Genomic DNA, 15,814 nt, shown 5'->3' with positions numbered 1-15,814 from the left:
GCCGGCCTGCCGGGGCCTCGGGCGCCTGCGTGCAGTTTGGCTCCAGCACGGCTCCGGCGTCCTGCGCTGGAGGGGGCAGGGCTCATGCATGGGCCTGCCCGCTGGGGAGGGGGCAGCGGGATGGCGTGAGCGGGCGTCCGTGCAAACCCGGCCTGATGCAGGGGCGAGAGCAGGGGAGGAGGGGAGACGACAGCAGAGCACAGCTGAGGCGGAGACAGCTCGGCTGCAGGGGTGAGGCCAGCCAGACACCCGGTCCCAGCTCAGCCGGGGGTGTGGGGGGGCCTGCCTGGGGGCAGCGAGGTCCTGCACAGAGAACATCATGCAGACGCCCGGGGGGGGCTGCCTGACCCAAGCGATGCCCTCAGTGACCAACGCTCTACCTGCTGGGTCGCCAGCTGTGGGGGGCTCGGCAGGAAGCGACGCGCCTGGTGTGGGGTGCCCCGGGGCAGAGACACAGAGTGGATGAGAGAGAGAGAGAGGCACGGACACGGGCTTTCAAAACAACCAAAACGCACACAGGCAGCGAGGACTCCGGGGTCCCCAGAGCCAGCATCTCGGGGAGCCGCTCCTGGAGGTCATCACATCACCCCCTGCCTGAGTCGGGTCAGCACACCTTTCCCTCCGCTGTGCTCTCCGGGAAGGAGCACAGCCCCGGCCCCTGGTCTCCTGATAAACATCCAGGAGCTCTTCCTTACGGACCGAGTCTAAATGCTTTCAGCTCTCACCAAGAACTCAAAGCCAAATCACCCTGCAAAAGGAGAGGCGGGGGGGGCGGGGGGCCCGGAGGGCAGGCGGGTGGGCACTGCGGCCACTCACCTTTCTGCTGCAGGGCCAGCTGGCGCTTGGTCTCAATGTCCTGCAGCGTGGCCGCCAGGTTGCGAGGAAGGCTGCTCGAGCCGTTCTGGGTGAGCAGCACACTCTGCTGGGGGCGCGAGTCGAGCAGTGGGACCCACGGCTCAGAAGACCCCCTCCCGAGGCTCCCCGGGGCGGCTCTGACCCCGCCCGGCGTGGCAGCCTCTGTTCCCCTACCGCCACCACAGCCCACCCACTGTCCGCGGACCTTGGGGGAGGGGCTGCGGCCCAGGGTAGCCACGCTGAGCTGGGAGGAAGAGGAAGAAGAGCCAGAGGAAGAGGGCAGGGGGCCGGCGGCCTCGCCGTCCATCTTGGAGCGGTAAACCTGAGGGGAGAGAACCGCCTGGTAAGCTCTGGCGCGCCCACGTCACCTAGGCTGGCTGTGACCAGGACACCACCCGGGCTCCGGGGCTCCGGGCTGCTGCTAACTGGCGACTGCACTGAGCTTCCTGGGCCAGCCCCACGGACAGGTGCTGCCGCGGCTGCCAAGCCTTCTAGTTCCAGGAGGCTCCTCCCTGGGCCGGTCCCTAGTCCCACTCGGGTCTCAGAAAAGATCTTGTGAACCGAGCCATGCGAGGCGTTAACATGGGCAGCGCTGTACAGGACACCGACCAGAAGCCAGGGTGCCCTCTGGTGCCAGCTCTGCCACTACCAGGCTGTGCGGCCTTGGGGCCCACACCTCCCAGCTCCAAGCCGGGCTTCCTCGTCTGCAGGGGCGGGGGCAGGGTGGGGGCGGTGTGGACCCCCCCTCCCCCCCCAATCCCAGCTTGGGGCCGGCCTTCCTCATCTGTAGCAGGGGCGGGGTGGGGCGGGGCTACCCAGTGACCTGCCAAGTCCCCCCCTCTGCCCTTGCGCCCGGTGTCTGGAGTGGAGAACCCTGGCTCCCGGCATCGGCTCCGCTACTGCGGAGCTTACTTCTCTCCGGCCCTGGTGACAGAGCTGTAAAATCAGAGCTAACTGTGGTCACAACAAAAGGAAGCAAAACATGGGAAGTCACTAACCAGCGGGGCACAAGGTAGAGGGTGCCTCACAGGCCAGAAAACGCAGACTCCTCCCAAAGGGAGCACGGAATTGAGCTGAGATCACAGGCTCAGAGGTCCGAGCCTTCACTCCAGGACAGAATCCTGAGTCGGGGTCTGGGGCATAGCAGCGGGTCGACGTGGGCAGCCCCGGGCCAGGCTTCCTGTGACCCCGCCCCCACACCTGGGCCGGCCTGGCTCCGGGCTCAGCTGGGCCCACTCCCTCCACAGAAACTCGGAGGAGGCCCGGCAAATCTCTGCCCCGTCAGGACGGCCTCCAAGCGTCACCCCTGGGGAGACCAGCAGACCGCCGGCAGTTGTCACTAGTTCCAGCTGCCGCAGGCCCAGGAGTGTGTCAGGCCCCCAGGCCGAGCGAGAGGCTCCCGGGTGAGGGCTGCCAGGCACGGGGCGGGGCCACAGTCTACCGCAGCGCCAGGCACCAAGCCGGTCTCAAGCTGACCGCTGCTCCTGGACCCCCTTCCACTGGGCAGCCAATCCTCTATGTCGTCCTTGCACTCCGGGGCTGGCCCCCCACTGCCCGAGGGGCCAGGATGGCTGCCCGTAAGGAGGCCTCACTGCCTTCTCGAGGCCCTGACTCAAGGGACCCCCTCTCTCGGACCCCCTCCCTTGGGGGCGGCACCAGGCGGCTGGCTGCTGCGTTGGCAGGAGGGACCCAGCACAGAGAGGAGCAGAGCTTGGGGAGGGGCGGGGGGCGGGTTACCTGCAGCTGCCGGGAAGCTTTGGCGGGCAGAGGCGGGGGAGAGGAGCGCGGGGAGGCCGCGGCGGGGCCAGGCCCCAGCCCGGCCATCAGCTCCTGGTACCACTGCTCTAGGTCTACAGCAGGGAGCAGCAGCTCCTCCATCTGGAGCGGGGAGGGGGGTGTGGGGAGGGGCGCAGAGAACAGTGAGGAGAGGAGGGAAAGGAAGGGGAGGAGGAGGGAGAGAAGGGAGGAGGAGGGAAAAGGTTGCAGGGAGAGTAAAAGGAGGAGGAGCAGGGAAGGCAGGAGGGGAGAGAGGACAGCATCAGGAGGAGAAAACGTGAGAGAACAGTCGCTGCGAACGGAGAGCAAAGAGGAGCAGTCAGGACGCGACTCCCAGACCAGAGCCTGCAAGCAGGACGCCCGCAGGCACCGAGCAGGCACCGAGCAGGCACCGAGCGCTCCCCGAGGGCCGAGCGGGCCAGCCTGCAGCCCGGAGGCCCGAAAGCAGGGGCGGGCACACAGACACACACAGCCACGCCCGCAGCGGGCTGGGGGCGGCAGGAACACACAGACCACCAACCTTGGGTGAAGGCGTGATGGAAGCCAAGGAGGAGGAAGAGGGCAGCATGGGAGGAAGGCAGGTGGTGGGAACCAGGTCCCGGGAGGCAGGGGCCCAGAGAGGCGGGCCTGGCACAGAGGCTGCGGGCATGGGCGAGGTGCCCCACATCGCCTTTAGCTGCTCAAGCGTCACGTACTTGGGGGGAAGGCCAGGGCGCGGGAGGGAATACGAGAGGTTAATGGGACTGCCACCCGCCCAGGAGCCGGCTCTGCCCACGGGCGAGGCGGGGTGAGCGCAGGAAGCGCCAAGCCAAACCCAGGTCTCTCTAGGCAGGACGTCCTCACACCCGGGCAGGAGCTGCCGCTCTGAGGCCCCCCTTATGCCAGCTGCCCTTCTCCCTCCCCGCGGCACACAGGCCCGCGGTCCCCCAGCTGCACCAGGACTGAGGACAATCTGGGCCTCCATGAGGAGGACGGACTCAGTGGCCGGGACCTCACTGCCAGGCAGGGACGGGGCGAGCCGTGGGGCAGGGGTAGGGAATGGATGCACGGGGGTCCAAGTGGAAGCCCAGCTGGAGTACCTCTGCCAGGCTCACGTGCCCCCCAGGGTGCCTGGCGGGAAGGGGTGGGATGGGCAGAGGTCAACAGGGTACAACCAGGTACCCGACACCCAAACTCCATCCAACACAAGATCCAGAGCAGGGGGGCAGGGCTCAGCTGTCTCCTGTGAGACGGGGGGAGGGGCCAGAAGAGGGCAGGCAGAACTGTCTGAAGGCACTTCCTGGCCTCTACTTTGGAGGCTACCTTGGCATCCAGGCCCTGCCTCAGACAGACTCTGAGGGCCCATCCCTGGGTCTGCTCTGGGCTGGGGACAGAAGCCTGGGGAAGGATTAGGACCCAGCACCCAGAGAGTCCTTCTGTCTCCCACACCCCGGGCACCCCCAGCCTTGAGCACCAGCCACCCTTCCTGAGGGGCTCCTTGCACCCCACGTGCTGGGGCAGGGGCCAGAAGGGGCAAGAGCGGAGACACCACTGAGTGGGTGAGCTAGACGGGCTCCAAGAAAGAGAGAACTCAGCAGGGAGCAGCAAGAGCCCGGGTGGAAAACCGGGGCCCCGCGGTGAGTACACTGGAAGACCCGAGAGCAGACGGTGGTGAGGGGGCGGGGGCCGTCACGCTCCCCGGGCAGATCCTTAGACCCCTGAGCTTATCTAGCTGCTGGGGGCACGGCAGGCCTCCAGGACGCACTCTGAGTGCGCAGGATCCCCAGCCTGCCCTATCCCGGGCGCGCCCTGGCCTGGCTGAGCTCCAGGGAACCGCCGTCCTCCCGGAGTCAGGGAAGGGAAGAGGAGCGGCAGGATCCAGTGAGTGCGCTGATGAACAGCATGCAGATCACATGCAAATTAACACCCAAACTGGTGCTGATTCTGCATGGGCTGCCCAGGCCCTCCACGGGGCAGCAGGATGGCACACTCACCCAAACTCTCGCAGACTCCGGCCACAGGATTATTGCCACACGCCTCCCCCCTCCCCCAGCCGGGCCCTGGGCAGGAGCTGGAGGCAGGAGCCGGGCAAGCAGGCAGACAGGCAGTGGGCACAGCAGAGCAGGCAGTTAGCTGGGGTTACCTCTTGTGCTTTGGGGCAGAGCTGAGTGGAAGCAGGCGGGGTTAGGGGGACAGAGCAGGCCCCCGCCTGAGAAGACCCGGGGAAAGGGACCAGAGTCGCAGTCCCTGGTCCCATCCCTGAGGACTCAGAGTTGAGCTGTTCAGCCTACAGAGAGGGCACAGGGTGAGGGGCCGCCCAGGCCAGGCAGGGAGGTGGGGAGGAAGGGGGGGAGCTTGGGAAGCTGGGCACGGGCTGGCCGGACCTCAGGCCCCAAGCGTGCGAAGACTCAAGAAAGAACCGCTCAAGGGCCGTCAGCGCCCGCTCCGCAGCCACGACCCTAGTTCTAGACTGAAGCCCGAGGCGCCCCACGACCAGGGCCCCTAGATTTCTGCGCAGACCCCCCCAGGTGAGGCTGCCCAGCCCCGGCCCTTCCCAAAGCTCTGAGCGGCCCAACAGCCCCGCTCACGCGGCCTGATTCCCGCAGGTGGGCTTAATCACCCGAAATGGCACCCCCAGGGAGCTCCTAGGAGCTGAAAGGTATCGGAAGAGCAGCAGCTGGTAGCCAGAAGGTCAGATCCCAGACCCGAGGGCCGCCCGCACTCAGACTTCTCCAGTTCAGAAGGCCCCTCACATTCAACCTCAGCCACGAGGGAGAAGGGGCTGAGGGCTGGCCCGGCCCGTTACCTCTTTGAGGGTCGCTGTGGTCTTCGGGAAGGGCCTGCCCCCTGTGAGTGAGTGGTACCTTCTCTCCAGCATAGCCAGTTTCTCCTTCTCCTGCAAGCCCCAAGCGGCAGAGTCAGAACAGGCTGGGGGTGGCGGCACGGGGGGGAGACTGAGTGAGGGGTCCCCCCCGGAAGCTGGCAGACCCCACCCCACTCCCCACCCTGCACCAACCCCGCCGCCTAGCCCGACCTGGCGCGCCCACCTTCTGCAGCAGCTGCAAGGAGGCGTTCTTGTCCCGCGCCAGGCGCTCAGACTCGTGCACGGCCTGGGCCCGGATCTGGCCGGCCTGACTGTCCAGGACTGCCAGGCGCTCCTGGAGGGCAGGGGTGGGGCGTCAGGCCTGGGAGACGGGGCTGAGCCCGCGGTGAGGCTTCCCCGTCTCTCCTGCCCAGAGACCCTTGGTCGTGGGTGCAGGGACCCCACCAGCCCTCCTGCTGGGCGGGAACCCACCCGGACCCTCGGGCAGCTGCGGCCCACTCCTCCCCCCATCCCTCCCTCAGCCAGGGACTCCCGCGCTGCCAGGCACCCCAGCTGGCACCCGAGTCCCCACGTGTCCCCTCCCCAGAGTCCTGGAGACACTGAAGAGCCTCCGCCTGCCCCACGCCCACGGCCAGGCCCGCTGCCTTCCCCGCCTGGACTTCTTCACCAGCCTTTGACCTCCACTCTTGAGCTGCTGCCGTGCCTCACACAGCCACAAACATCGTCTTAAAATACCCTGGTGGTCGGTTTCTGTTTGCTTATCTGAATTTCCTAACCCTTCCAAAAAGAATGTTACTGGAATAATTTTTTTAAACTCCACAAGTAAGGGTAGAATCACTCCTCTCCGCAAAGTCTCTGACTTGCTACTCACAGGACAGAGCACAGACTCCAAAAACAACATCCGAGGGCCCCCCTCCCCCGTTCCCCCGAGCCGGGGCACGGCGCACACTAAGCCGCACGCCCTCAGACCTTTCTAGCGCTGCTGCTGTAGCCCAGGGGAGCCGACCCTGTCTTCCACCACCAGGAGCTCATTTATCCTCCAAGACCAGACGCACAGAAGCTTTGCTCCTACAGCTTCCTTGGTCACCACTCAATTCCTCTGCTCCCTCCTCTGTGCTCACGTGACTTTGTATCACCATTTGCCTCGTGTTACTGGTACTTGTGAACATGTGTCTCCATCACCACCCCGCCCGGGCTGTCAGATCCAAGGGCAGGGTCAGTGTCTTTTCTGTCTCCATACCCCCAGGAGTCAGTGCCTGACTCAACAACCATGTGCTAAAAGGAAAAAAAAGGATAATAATATGAGAGAGAAGAATGGGGTTTGGGACAAATGGCCTGGGTTAATCCCAGGAGGGCTTCCTGAAAGAGGGGGCCTTAAAGCACCACCTTTAAGAGCAAGATATGAGCAAGGATGGAGAGGAGAAGGGAGCTATCCTAAATCCGGGGTCAGCACGGGCGGTAATTTCCACAGCGAGATCTGCTGTTTATCTAGAACCTGTCAGAACCCAGTCGCCACCTCACTTAATCCTCTTTTGAGGCAGGAGCCTTCACGCCTATTTTAGTGGTAAGAACACGGACGTACTCAGGAGCTGGCCAAGTGGTAAAACTGGGACTGGGACTCAATCTGTTGACTCCAAAGCCAGTGCTCTGAACCACAGTGGAGAGGACAGGGGACACAGGGCAGGAGGGCAGACAGAGCTGAGGCGGGGGGCACGGCGGGGCCGAGGGACGGAAGCCAAGCAGGGCTCCCGGGAAGGCAAGGGGCTTGGCCAGCAGAGCACGCAGCTTTTAAACTCGGGGTTGTAAATTCAAGCCTCATGTCGTGTGTACAGATTACTAAAAAAATAAAGTCTTTAAAAAAAAGGTGGTGGCGACAGCAAGGGGAAGAATGTGACCCCCAGGGCCCAGGGGCTGAGCTCAGGTGCTGGGAGCCAGAGTGGGTATGGGGAGGCGGGAACAGCAGTCTAATCCTGCGGCCCCTCCCAAACTTCCAGGAGCTTCCACCCACCAAGACCCCGAAGGGACGGGGTTGGCTCCTCTGGGCTCCCCGCTGCTTTCTCTCCAGAGCAATGGGGAGATGCTTTGAGCCAGGCAGGCCCGGGGTCCCAGGCTGACTGTGAAGCCCGTAAACTGAGAGGTTTGTAACAAATATGCATCCTCCCTAAGCCCTCATTTCCTTGTCCGTAAAATCAGGAGGAGAGCCCTGGCCGGGTGGGGCCATCCCCAGGTCGGCACCAGAGAACCCAGGAAGCCCCCCACGCACCCAGCCTGGCAAACGCTGGCTCCTTCCTTCTGCCTGCCAGCTGGAAGCAGATGCATTTGGAAGACCCAGAAGCCCAGGGCGAGAGGCAAGGGGTCCGGACTCGGGGAGGTCCAGGGGCTCCCCACAGGCCACCACTCTCCGGCTGACTGTCAGGACGCTGTCACCGCTTTGAACACCCCTGCCCGGGTCTCAGGGCCTTCACCTCCCACCTACTCACTCCCGCCGAACTGCACACACATGCGTGTGTGTGCACCGACACGCCGGTCTCAGCCACGGCCACGTGAGCTGCCTGGCCCTTCCTCCCCGTCCTCCGCCCTGACATCTTCCTACAATGTGCTAACACGGGCCTCTCACACCTGCTACCCACACACAGGTGCGCGCACACCTCTGCCCCATCATCCCGTCCCGGCCTGGCTGAGGTCAGGAGCGGGGACCAGGGCATCTGGAGCTCCAGGACTGGGCAGGGGCGACACACAGCTCCCTGGGCTGGCCCGGCGCGGGCAGGACCCCTGGGCGGCTCAAGTGAGCAGATCTCAGGACCGAGCACGTCCCCAGCACAGCCACCAGGGAGCTCGGCCAGGGCGGCAAGCCTCCTCCCTTCACTTCTCTGCCCCGCCAGAGCCCGGCTGAAGGAGAGCCCGGTCCACGGCCCGCAGGAGCCTCGCTTACTAACAGCGGCGGTCGGCTCAGCGCCCAGCGCCCTCGCCTCTGCGTCTCCCTTTATTCTCCTGACAGCCTGCTCCTGCTCCTGCACCTGCTTTGCGGTTAAGGAGCCCGAGGCTCAGAAAGGTGAAGTTAACCCTTGTGGGGTCCTCAGCTGGGATCCAACCCCCTGGCCTCCGCCCCCACCTGGCACCGAGGCCCCGCAGGGCACCGGGCGGCCCACCTTCCTCTGGGCGATGCTGCGGAGCAGCCCCTGGCCCGCCAGCTCCCGCTCCTCCTCGGCGCGGCTCTCCCGCTCCAGCTGCTGGAACTCCAGGTCCTCAAACAGCTTCGTCTCGGTCTCCAGGGCCTCGGCCTCCTTGAACCACAGCGACACGGGGTTGGACGGAGGCCACAGAGGCAGGAGTCCTGAGGGCTGGCCCCAGGGAAATTGGGGAAGGGACCTGCCCCCAGCCGTACCCAACCCAACCCCCGTTCCTCTGCTTGGCTTTTTGCCTGTCGTGGGCATCACTGACTGCAGTAACGAAAGGTGAGAAGCGAGCCCCCCCTTCCCTGTCCCTTCCAAGCCACAGCACCGACCCTGGTGTCCGGCAGGAAGTGCAGGGCCCCGGTGGTCCCGTCCCACCGCTCTCTGTCTTCCGGGTGGGTGGCCCCCGGGGGCCAGGGAGGGGGCTGGTGAAACTGACCCTTCTCAGCTGCTCCTGTAACTGCTCCCGCACTGACTCGGGGCAGTTATCGAGCTGCGTCTGGAGCTCGGCGTAGAGCGCCTGGCGGGCCTCCAGGTGCCTCCGTCCCGCGGCCAGCTCCGCCCTCTCCTGGTCGGCGGGAGGGGGGGGAGGGCGGGCACAGGGGAGAAACAGAACACACACTCCTCAACTCTGGCCCTCGGGCCACAGCCATGGCGGGGGCGGGGCGAGAGAGCAGGGGAGCCTGAAGCAGGGGGGCGGGGAGGACTCACAGAAGGAGCGGGAGACGGGACAGAAGAGAAGAGTGGGAAAAGCTAGGAGCCGAGGCGCAGGACAGGACGCTGGCTGGTGCAGAGCGCGGGACACGGTACCACAGGTGCGGGAGTGGGTCTTGGGCAGAAATTTTGGTCTCCTGGGAGCCCCCTGAACTAGAAACATCTGGGCGGGTCCTAAGAAAAGCCCTGTTTTCTCTCCAGACCAGTCAAGGCCACAACTGGTCCCACGTCACAAACTCAGAGTCTCTAGTGCCTGTTTCTCCCGAGCTTCTCTGCTGCCTAGAGACCAAAATTTAACCCTGCGGGGGGCGGGGGGGAAGGGGTGTAGACAGGGTTCAATCCAGGGGTCCGGCATGGATCGGAAGCGGAGGATGTTAAAGCCACAGCGGTGCCACGGAGCGACCCAGCCGGCCCCCTGAGCCCCCCGCCCTCCTGCCCGGGCGGAGGGGGTGCTGGCACTCCAGGCTGCACTCCAGCGGGATGAGGGCTGCAATTAGTTCGGCCGTTGCCATGGCGGCAGGAGCCCCAGGAGGGGGACAGGGGAGGTGGGTAGCTCTGTCTGGGGCGCGCTGACACCTCCGGGGGCGGGAGGGGGGACGAGGGGAGGAGACGATGAGTCACGCCTCCGAAGGACAGGCAGAGAGAAGCGATGATTACGGATTCCAAAACCAGAGTGGGGCCATGGACCGGGGAAGAAAGCCGAGTGAACCTGCCCAGCGGCCACCGCCTCCCCTCCCTCTCCACCCCCTCAAGTAACTGAGCCCAGAGAGAAGGGGACGTGAAGGCCTCCAGGTCAACGAGAGAGGAGGTGAGGCAGGTCCCTGCGGAAATGCTGAGCTTCCTTGAAGTCCCCGCACCTCGTTCCTCCAGCCCACCAGGGGAGGACGCCCCATTCAGGCCAGTTCCCTCGGTCCAGGCACTGTGCCCTCTTAGGACTCAGCGTCCAGAATATCCTGTGTTCTGGATGGCTCAGGGGCAGGAGATGGGGAGAGGCCTACTCATTCCCACCTCTGGTTGGGGTATCTGGATTTTGGAAGCCCCAGAGGAAAACCAGGAAGGGTAGCCACTATGTGGGCAGAGGGAACCAGGCTGAGCCCCCTGGGCCACGCCGCCAGGGCCGGCCCTGCTGACCCTCCGCTCCAGAAGGAAGACGGGAGGGAGGCGGCGGCCGGAGGCACAGGAGAGCCGCCGACGGCCCGCGGAGGCTGCACCTGGGCTTTTCCAAATGGGGGCGCTCTGCGGGCTGAGGCTGAGCAGCTCCTCAGCGATGCGATTCCCCCAACTTTTACCCTTCCTGCCAGCGCTCCACTGAGTGAAGCTGAGCTGGGCCCCCTGCCCATTCCTTCTGATCAAAACCCTGGAGCCCCACATCAAGAGGGGAAGGAGGCAGAATGAGAGGGGAGAGGTCAAGGGCACAGCCAGCGGTGCCCCTGCAGTTAGTACACAAGCCGCTCGGCTCAGCCCTGCCCGGGGGCATGCGGAGAGCCCGGGACAGTGGTTAGAGGGCGTTAGTGCAGCCTGGCTGGTGAGCTGGAGTTAATCTGGCACAGAATTTGGGAGTGTGGTTTTGGGGGGGGTCAGAGCCAAAGCTCCAAAAATAAAGGGGGGATAGTTTGTTGAACAATCTTTAAGAGTTTCAAAACTGGGACAGGAGGGAGACACTCAAAAAAATCAGAAAGAAAATATTTGGAAAAATACTGTCAAGTCCAGAAACAGATGGCCCCTCTCCACGCTTCAGAGCTTTTGGCACATTGTTGGGCCTCTTGGGCCTGGCTGGCACGGCCCCTGTGGGACGGAGGGACCCCTGCAGGCTGGCACGAAATCTGAAAGGGGGGGCGGGGCAGGAGCTGGGACCACCTGGGCCGGGAGGCTGCAGATCCTGAAGGCCGTCCCCCAAAGATCACATCCCGAGCACCCGAGGCATGCTGGGAGGGGCACGTGGTCTAGGCAGAGGGACCCAAACCCGAGTCACGTCCAGCACCAGTCCCTGAGGCTGGTACTTCAAAGGAGGGCCCGGAATGGCAGGCACCCAGAGGCAGCACAGAGACCCAGACAGAGGAGATGCCAAGGCCCAGCCTGGCCCCTGGCCACGCCCTTCAAGCTGGCACCTCCCACAGGACACGGCCCCCTCCCCTGACGGCACAGAGACCACCAGGTCTGCAGGAAGGGGGATGAAATGAGAAGCCACTTCTCCGGCCCGGGACGCTGGTAGCCAGCATGGGGCCAGGCCCGCGGTGGTTACCTTGTCCCTCTCCTTCTGCAGGCCGGTTTCCAAGGTCACCAACTTTTCCTGCAGCTGGTCCAGGGCCTTCTGCTCCTTCTGCAGCAATGCCCGCTCGGCCTCCCTCTCCCCCTGCAGCAGCGCTCGCTCCATTTCGGCCTGGGGGCAACACCCACGTCAAGGCCAGCGGAGCACACTGACGCAGGCTCCCCCCCCACCGGCTCCGCCTGGGAGAGCGCTGGCCCAAGCCCCCCGCCTCACCTCCCGGGCCGACTCCTGCAGCTGCTGCTCCAGCTCCTTCACGTGGACCTTGAGCTGCTCCACTCGGCCCAGCACCTGAGCCCGCTCCTCCTCCAGGGCCAGCACCTCCCCCTGGAGCTTGGCGCTGGGTGCATCTTCATGCTGTAGGGGCGGGAAGCCAGTGGCGGGGGGCACCTGGAGCCTTCCGGGCTCAGACCACGAGGAGGGGGCCCCTTCCCGGCATTCCTCAGGGCACTTGGAGGGGCAGCTGGACAGGGAGGCCGACTGCCCTCCCTTGCAAGGGGACCAGTGATGGCTCCGCTAAAGGGGATGCAGGTTCCCACAGAGGCCGGGCCGGGAGGAGGCCCTGAGGAAAGGCAGGCCATCGAGGACACGACAGCCTGGGAACCCACGCCTCCCTCTCCTCCTCGCCTGCTCACCTCTACGCCTCTCACCAACGACCTTCTAACTGATCCTTCGGTCACCCTCCCCGGACCACCCCTCCAGCACACCTGGCCCCTCCGGCCCCCAGCCCTCTCCCCGGTGCCCCCACCCCACCTCCTGCTGGGTGCTCTCAGTGCTGCTGCACTCCTCCTTGAGATTCTCCTCGTCTGAGCGGTCCACACACTCCCACAGGTGCTGGGTGGCACCCCCGGGCTCCTCAGTGCCCCGCCCACAGGCTCCGGTGGCCCCTGAAAGGCCTCTTGAGGGCCTCCGGCCTGCCAGCGCCAAGGCGACGGTGGCTTCCCCGATGCTGGGCAGCTCCCCAACCTCGGGCGCCCCGTCCGCCCGGCTGTACTCAGCACACAGGTTCAGGATGGTCTCTAGGCGCTGGCGCTCCTGGGGAGGGTGGACAGAGCAGGGCATGAGAGGGAGGGGTGCTGGGTCAGGAGAGAGGACCGGAGGTGCTGGGGCGCAGAGCCCAGTCGAGAGAGCCCCAAACCCAGACTGAGGAGAGGCAGAGGGCAGGAGGGTGCCCCAGAAGTGGGCAGGAGGAAGAGGGTTTGTGCCACCTGCCGCAGGGCGAGCCCCTCCCAGCTTCCTGTTTCCTTTCCCTGTTCGCTCTGCCCAGAACGGGCTTCCTGGTGGACACACAGCGACACAGCCACTACGCGGGCTCAAGACCACAGTGACACACTGATGAACACTGGTGCTCAGGCGGACACGCATCCATGTAGATCTACAGACGTGAGGGTCCACGACACCCCCCACAGCAGGACGGGCGGTGCGGGCAGGCAGGCGCACACGCAGACGCCAGCCCCGGCACGCACGGACGCACACTGGCACGCGCTCACACGGATAAACACAGACCAGCATGCAGACGGGCAGGCACGGGCGGCTGGAACACAGACCCTTGGGCCGACAGGGATCTGCCACAGGTCCCCACGAAGTTGGCTCCGCATGAATACAGCAGGCCACAGGGACGTGCGGCAGGTCCCGCCCATCCCTCCCCGGCTCCGGGTCACCTTCAGGCTGCCCTCCACTCCTTTCCAGCAAGAGGAGCTGCGGCCTCTGCACTTGACCGCCCAGGGGCAGCTGAGAGTGCCCCACGGCCCTGCCCCCTCACCCAGCCCCTTCCCACAAACACCGCCAGCTCTCAGGGGCCCATGAGGCCGAGGAGGGAGGTGCAATCACGCTCCCCAGATCTGTGTCCAGGGCTCTCCTTCTTAAACCCCAGCCTTGAAGCCCCACCCCTGCCCCAGGCGCCCATGGCTTTCATGGCTTTTGGGGACACCTCAACCTCAGGCACAGCTTGGCCTCGACCCCCTGCCCCACACATACCCAGCTTCCCTCCTGCTGCTCGCCTAATTCCATGGCAAAAAAAAAAAAAAAAACAGGAACAGAGGAGCCTCAGCACCCAGGAGGCTGGGCCAGTGCCCCCGCCCCCGCCCCAGGACCCAGATAAGCAGCCTGCTGGAGGTGGGAGGGGCAGGGTTCTCCAGCCTCCAAGATTTAAAGTGGCAGGTGGGGCAGGTCAGGGCTGGCATGAGGTGTGCCCTTGGGCCTGGGGGTGGGGAGGCTGAAAGGAGGCGCTGAGGGAGGCTGGGCCCCTCAGTCCTCAGTGCTCCCTCTCCAGGGTAAGACCCGGAGCACTCCGAGCGCCCTCAGGGCGAAGGCAAAGACCATGAAGGGAAGATGTAGTGACAGAAGACGGCACAGCTGCCCACGCCTCACCTGGTCCAAAGCTGTCCCCACCTCTTTCAAGAAGCTCTCCAGACAAACCTCCTCCTCAAACTAATCACAGGGGCCCCGGGCCCCCCCCCCCCCCCCCCCCACCACAACCCCGCTCTGCTCACAAGGGACAGAGGGCAGAATCCATTCTCCTGTACGTGTGCGCGACAGTGCACGTCAGCCAGAGCCCCCGGGCTCCCACGCTATCTGGGGAATCCCGGCCCCCACCCGGCTCAGATGCCAGCCCCGGGACAGCTGCCGCGGGCCACGCCCGGCCCCCAAATGCACACATGTGCACGCACACTGATGCACGTGATCACCATCACACGATCACACGGTCCCGCCCGGGATAAAGCCCAGGGCGACTGGTCCTGTTCTTTCTCCTCCCTGCCACCCGCATTCCCAAATGATCCTGCCTGGGCCGGGGGACCAGCTCCCACCCATCTGTAAAAGGCCAAAAAGAGGGGCACCTGGGCGGCTCAGTCGGTTGAACATCCAACTTTGGCTCAGGTCATGATCTCAAGCCTAGGGAGTTCAAGCCCCGCGTCAGGCTCACTGCTGTCAGCATGGAGCTCGCTCTGGATCTTCTGCCCCCCCTCCTCGGCCCCCCTCCCATGCTCGCACTCTCTCTCTCAAAAAAAAAAATGGAAGGAACTTTCCTAAAGAGCAAAGTGTTTTCTAAAAAAAACCAGCCCAGAAAAGACAGGAGCCTAGACTCGACCTCCAACGCCAGCCCTGCCAGAACTTGCCGTGTGACCTTGCACAGGCCCTTTCCGTCCTCTGGGCTCAGCTTCTCATCATGAAGACTCGCTGCTCAAACTGAGAGGCGCAAGGCCTCACCCTCACCCTAAAGGTGTGCTTTCCTACAGCTTTGTCACACTCGGGGAAATGTCATAAAACTTAACTTCTATGTTAAAACAAACACCTTGCTGGAGAAGAAAAGCAAAGTTAACATGAATTTAAAATGAGGCCTTAGAGGCGCCGGGCGGCTCAGTCAGTGAGGCGTCCGACTTCCGCTCAGGTCACGATCTCACAGTTCAGGAGGTCAAGCCCCGCATCGGGCTCTGTGCTGACAGCTCAGAGCCTGGAGCTGCTTCGGATTCTGCGTCTCCCTCTCTCTCTGCCTTTCTCTCGCTCATGCTCTTTCTCAAACATAAACATTTTAAAAAATTAATAAGTAAAATAAAGCGTTAGAAACTCCACAGAAAGTTCTCCCTGGAGGAAGACGCCACCCGGCAGCAGAAGGGCCGGAGAAGCCCGCCCACGCCCCAGCAGGGCCCCGGCCTCGGGCGCTCACCAGCCTCTCCATCTCCTGCTCCCAGAGCCGCTCCTGGCGCTGCCGCCGGTGGTACTCCAGCAGGTCGTCCTCGTTGTCGCTGATCTCGGTGATGCTGTTTTTCCGCTCCCGACTGACGGGCACCCGCAAGTCCCCGCTGGACAGCTTCCTCTGGGCGCGGGGGCTCTGGCGGGGCGAGGCCCCGGGCAGGGAGCCCAGACTGTAGGCCGGGCTCAGCCTGCCGCTGAAGCTGCCCTTGCGGGGGGCCAGGGACTCCCCGAGGGTGGGGGAGGGGCTCCGCGTCCTGCGGCCGCGGGCGCCCAGGGTCAAGGAGAAGTCCTCGGGCGCCGCCCCATGGGCCGCCCAGCGCCGGGGCCGGGGGCTCTCGGCCACTTCCCTGGCCAGCTTGGGGTCTGGCGTAGTCCTGGTGGGTACGGGGGAGAGCGCCCTTCGCGACAGGGACGGGCTCAGCGGAGGGAGCTCCCGCATGCTGTCCAGGCCCCGGCGGCCCAGGCGGGGGCTCTCGGGGGGCTGCAGGGCGCGGGCGGCCGCGCCGTCTGAAAACGTTCGGCCCACCAGCGGGC

At 64.8% G+C, this 15,814-nt stretch overlaps 1 protein-coding gene across 1 annotated transcript in view; it reads right to left on the bottom strand.

The window, feature by feature from the left end:
• The window catches only part of PHLDB1 (pleckstrin homology like domain family B member 1), a 36,038-nt gene that overhangs the window by 8,242 nt on the left and 11,982 nt on the right, over positions 1–15,814 (bottom strand). The window contains exons 6-16 of the mRNA XM_029915707.1: positions 15,252–15,814; positions 12,341–12,622; positions 11,804–11,944; positions 11,564–11,701; positions 8,584–8,718; positions 5,658–5,768; positions 5,417–5,506; positions 2,593–2,733; positions 1,061–1,177; positions 817–919; positions 7–425 (exon numbers count right to left, since the gene is read on the bottom strand). Coding sequence (XP_029771567.1) covers positions 7–425; positions 817–919; positions 1,061–1,177; positions 2,593–2,733; positions 5,417–5,506; positions 5,658–5,768; positions 8,584–8,718; positions 11,564–11,701; positions 11,804–11,944; positions 12,341–12,622; positions 15,252–15,814 — 2,240 coding nt within the window. The remainder of the gene's footprint in view (positions 1–6; positions 426–816; positions 920–1,060; positions 1,178–2,592; positions 2,734–5,416; positions 5,507–5,657; positions 5,769–8,583; positions 8,719–11,563; positions 11,702–11,803; positions 11,945–12,340; positions 12,623–15,251) is intronic.

Source organism: Suricata suricatta, chromosome 11 (genome assembly GCF_006229205.1).
Source record: "Suricata suricatta isolate VVHF042 chromosome 11, meerkat_22Aug2017_6uvM2_HiC, whole genome shotgun sequence".
Taxonomy (NCBI): Eukaryota; Metazoa; Chordata; class Mammalia; order Carnivora; family Herpestidae; genus Suricata; species Suricata suricatta.
This window is presented reverse-complemented; position numbering and strand designations above follow the sequence as displayed.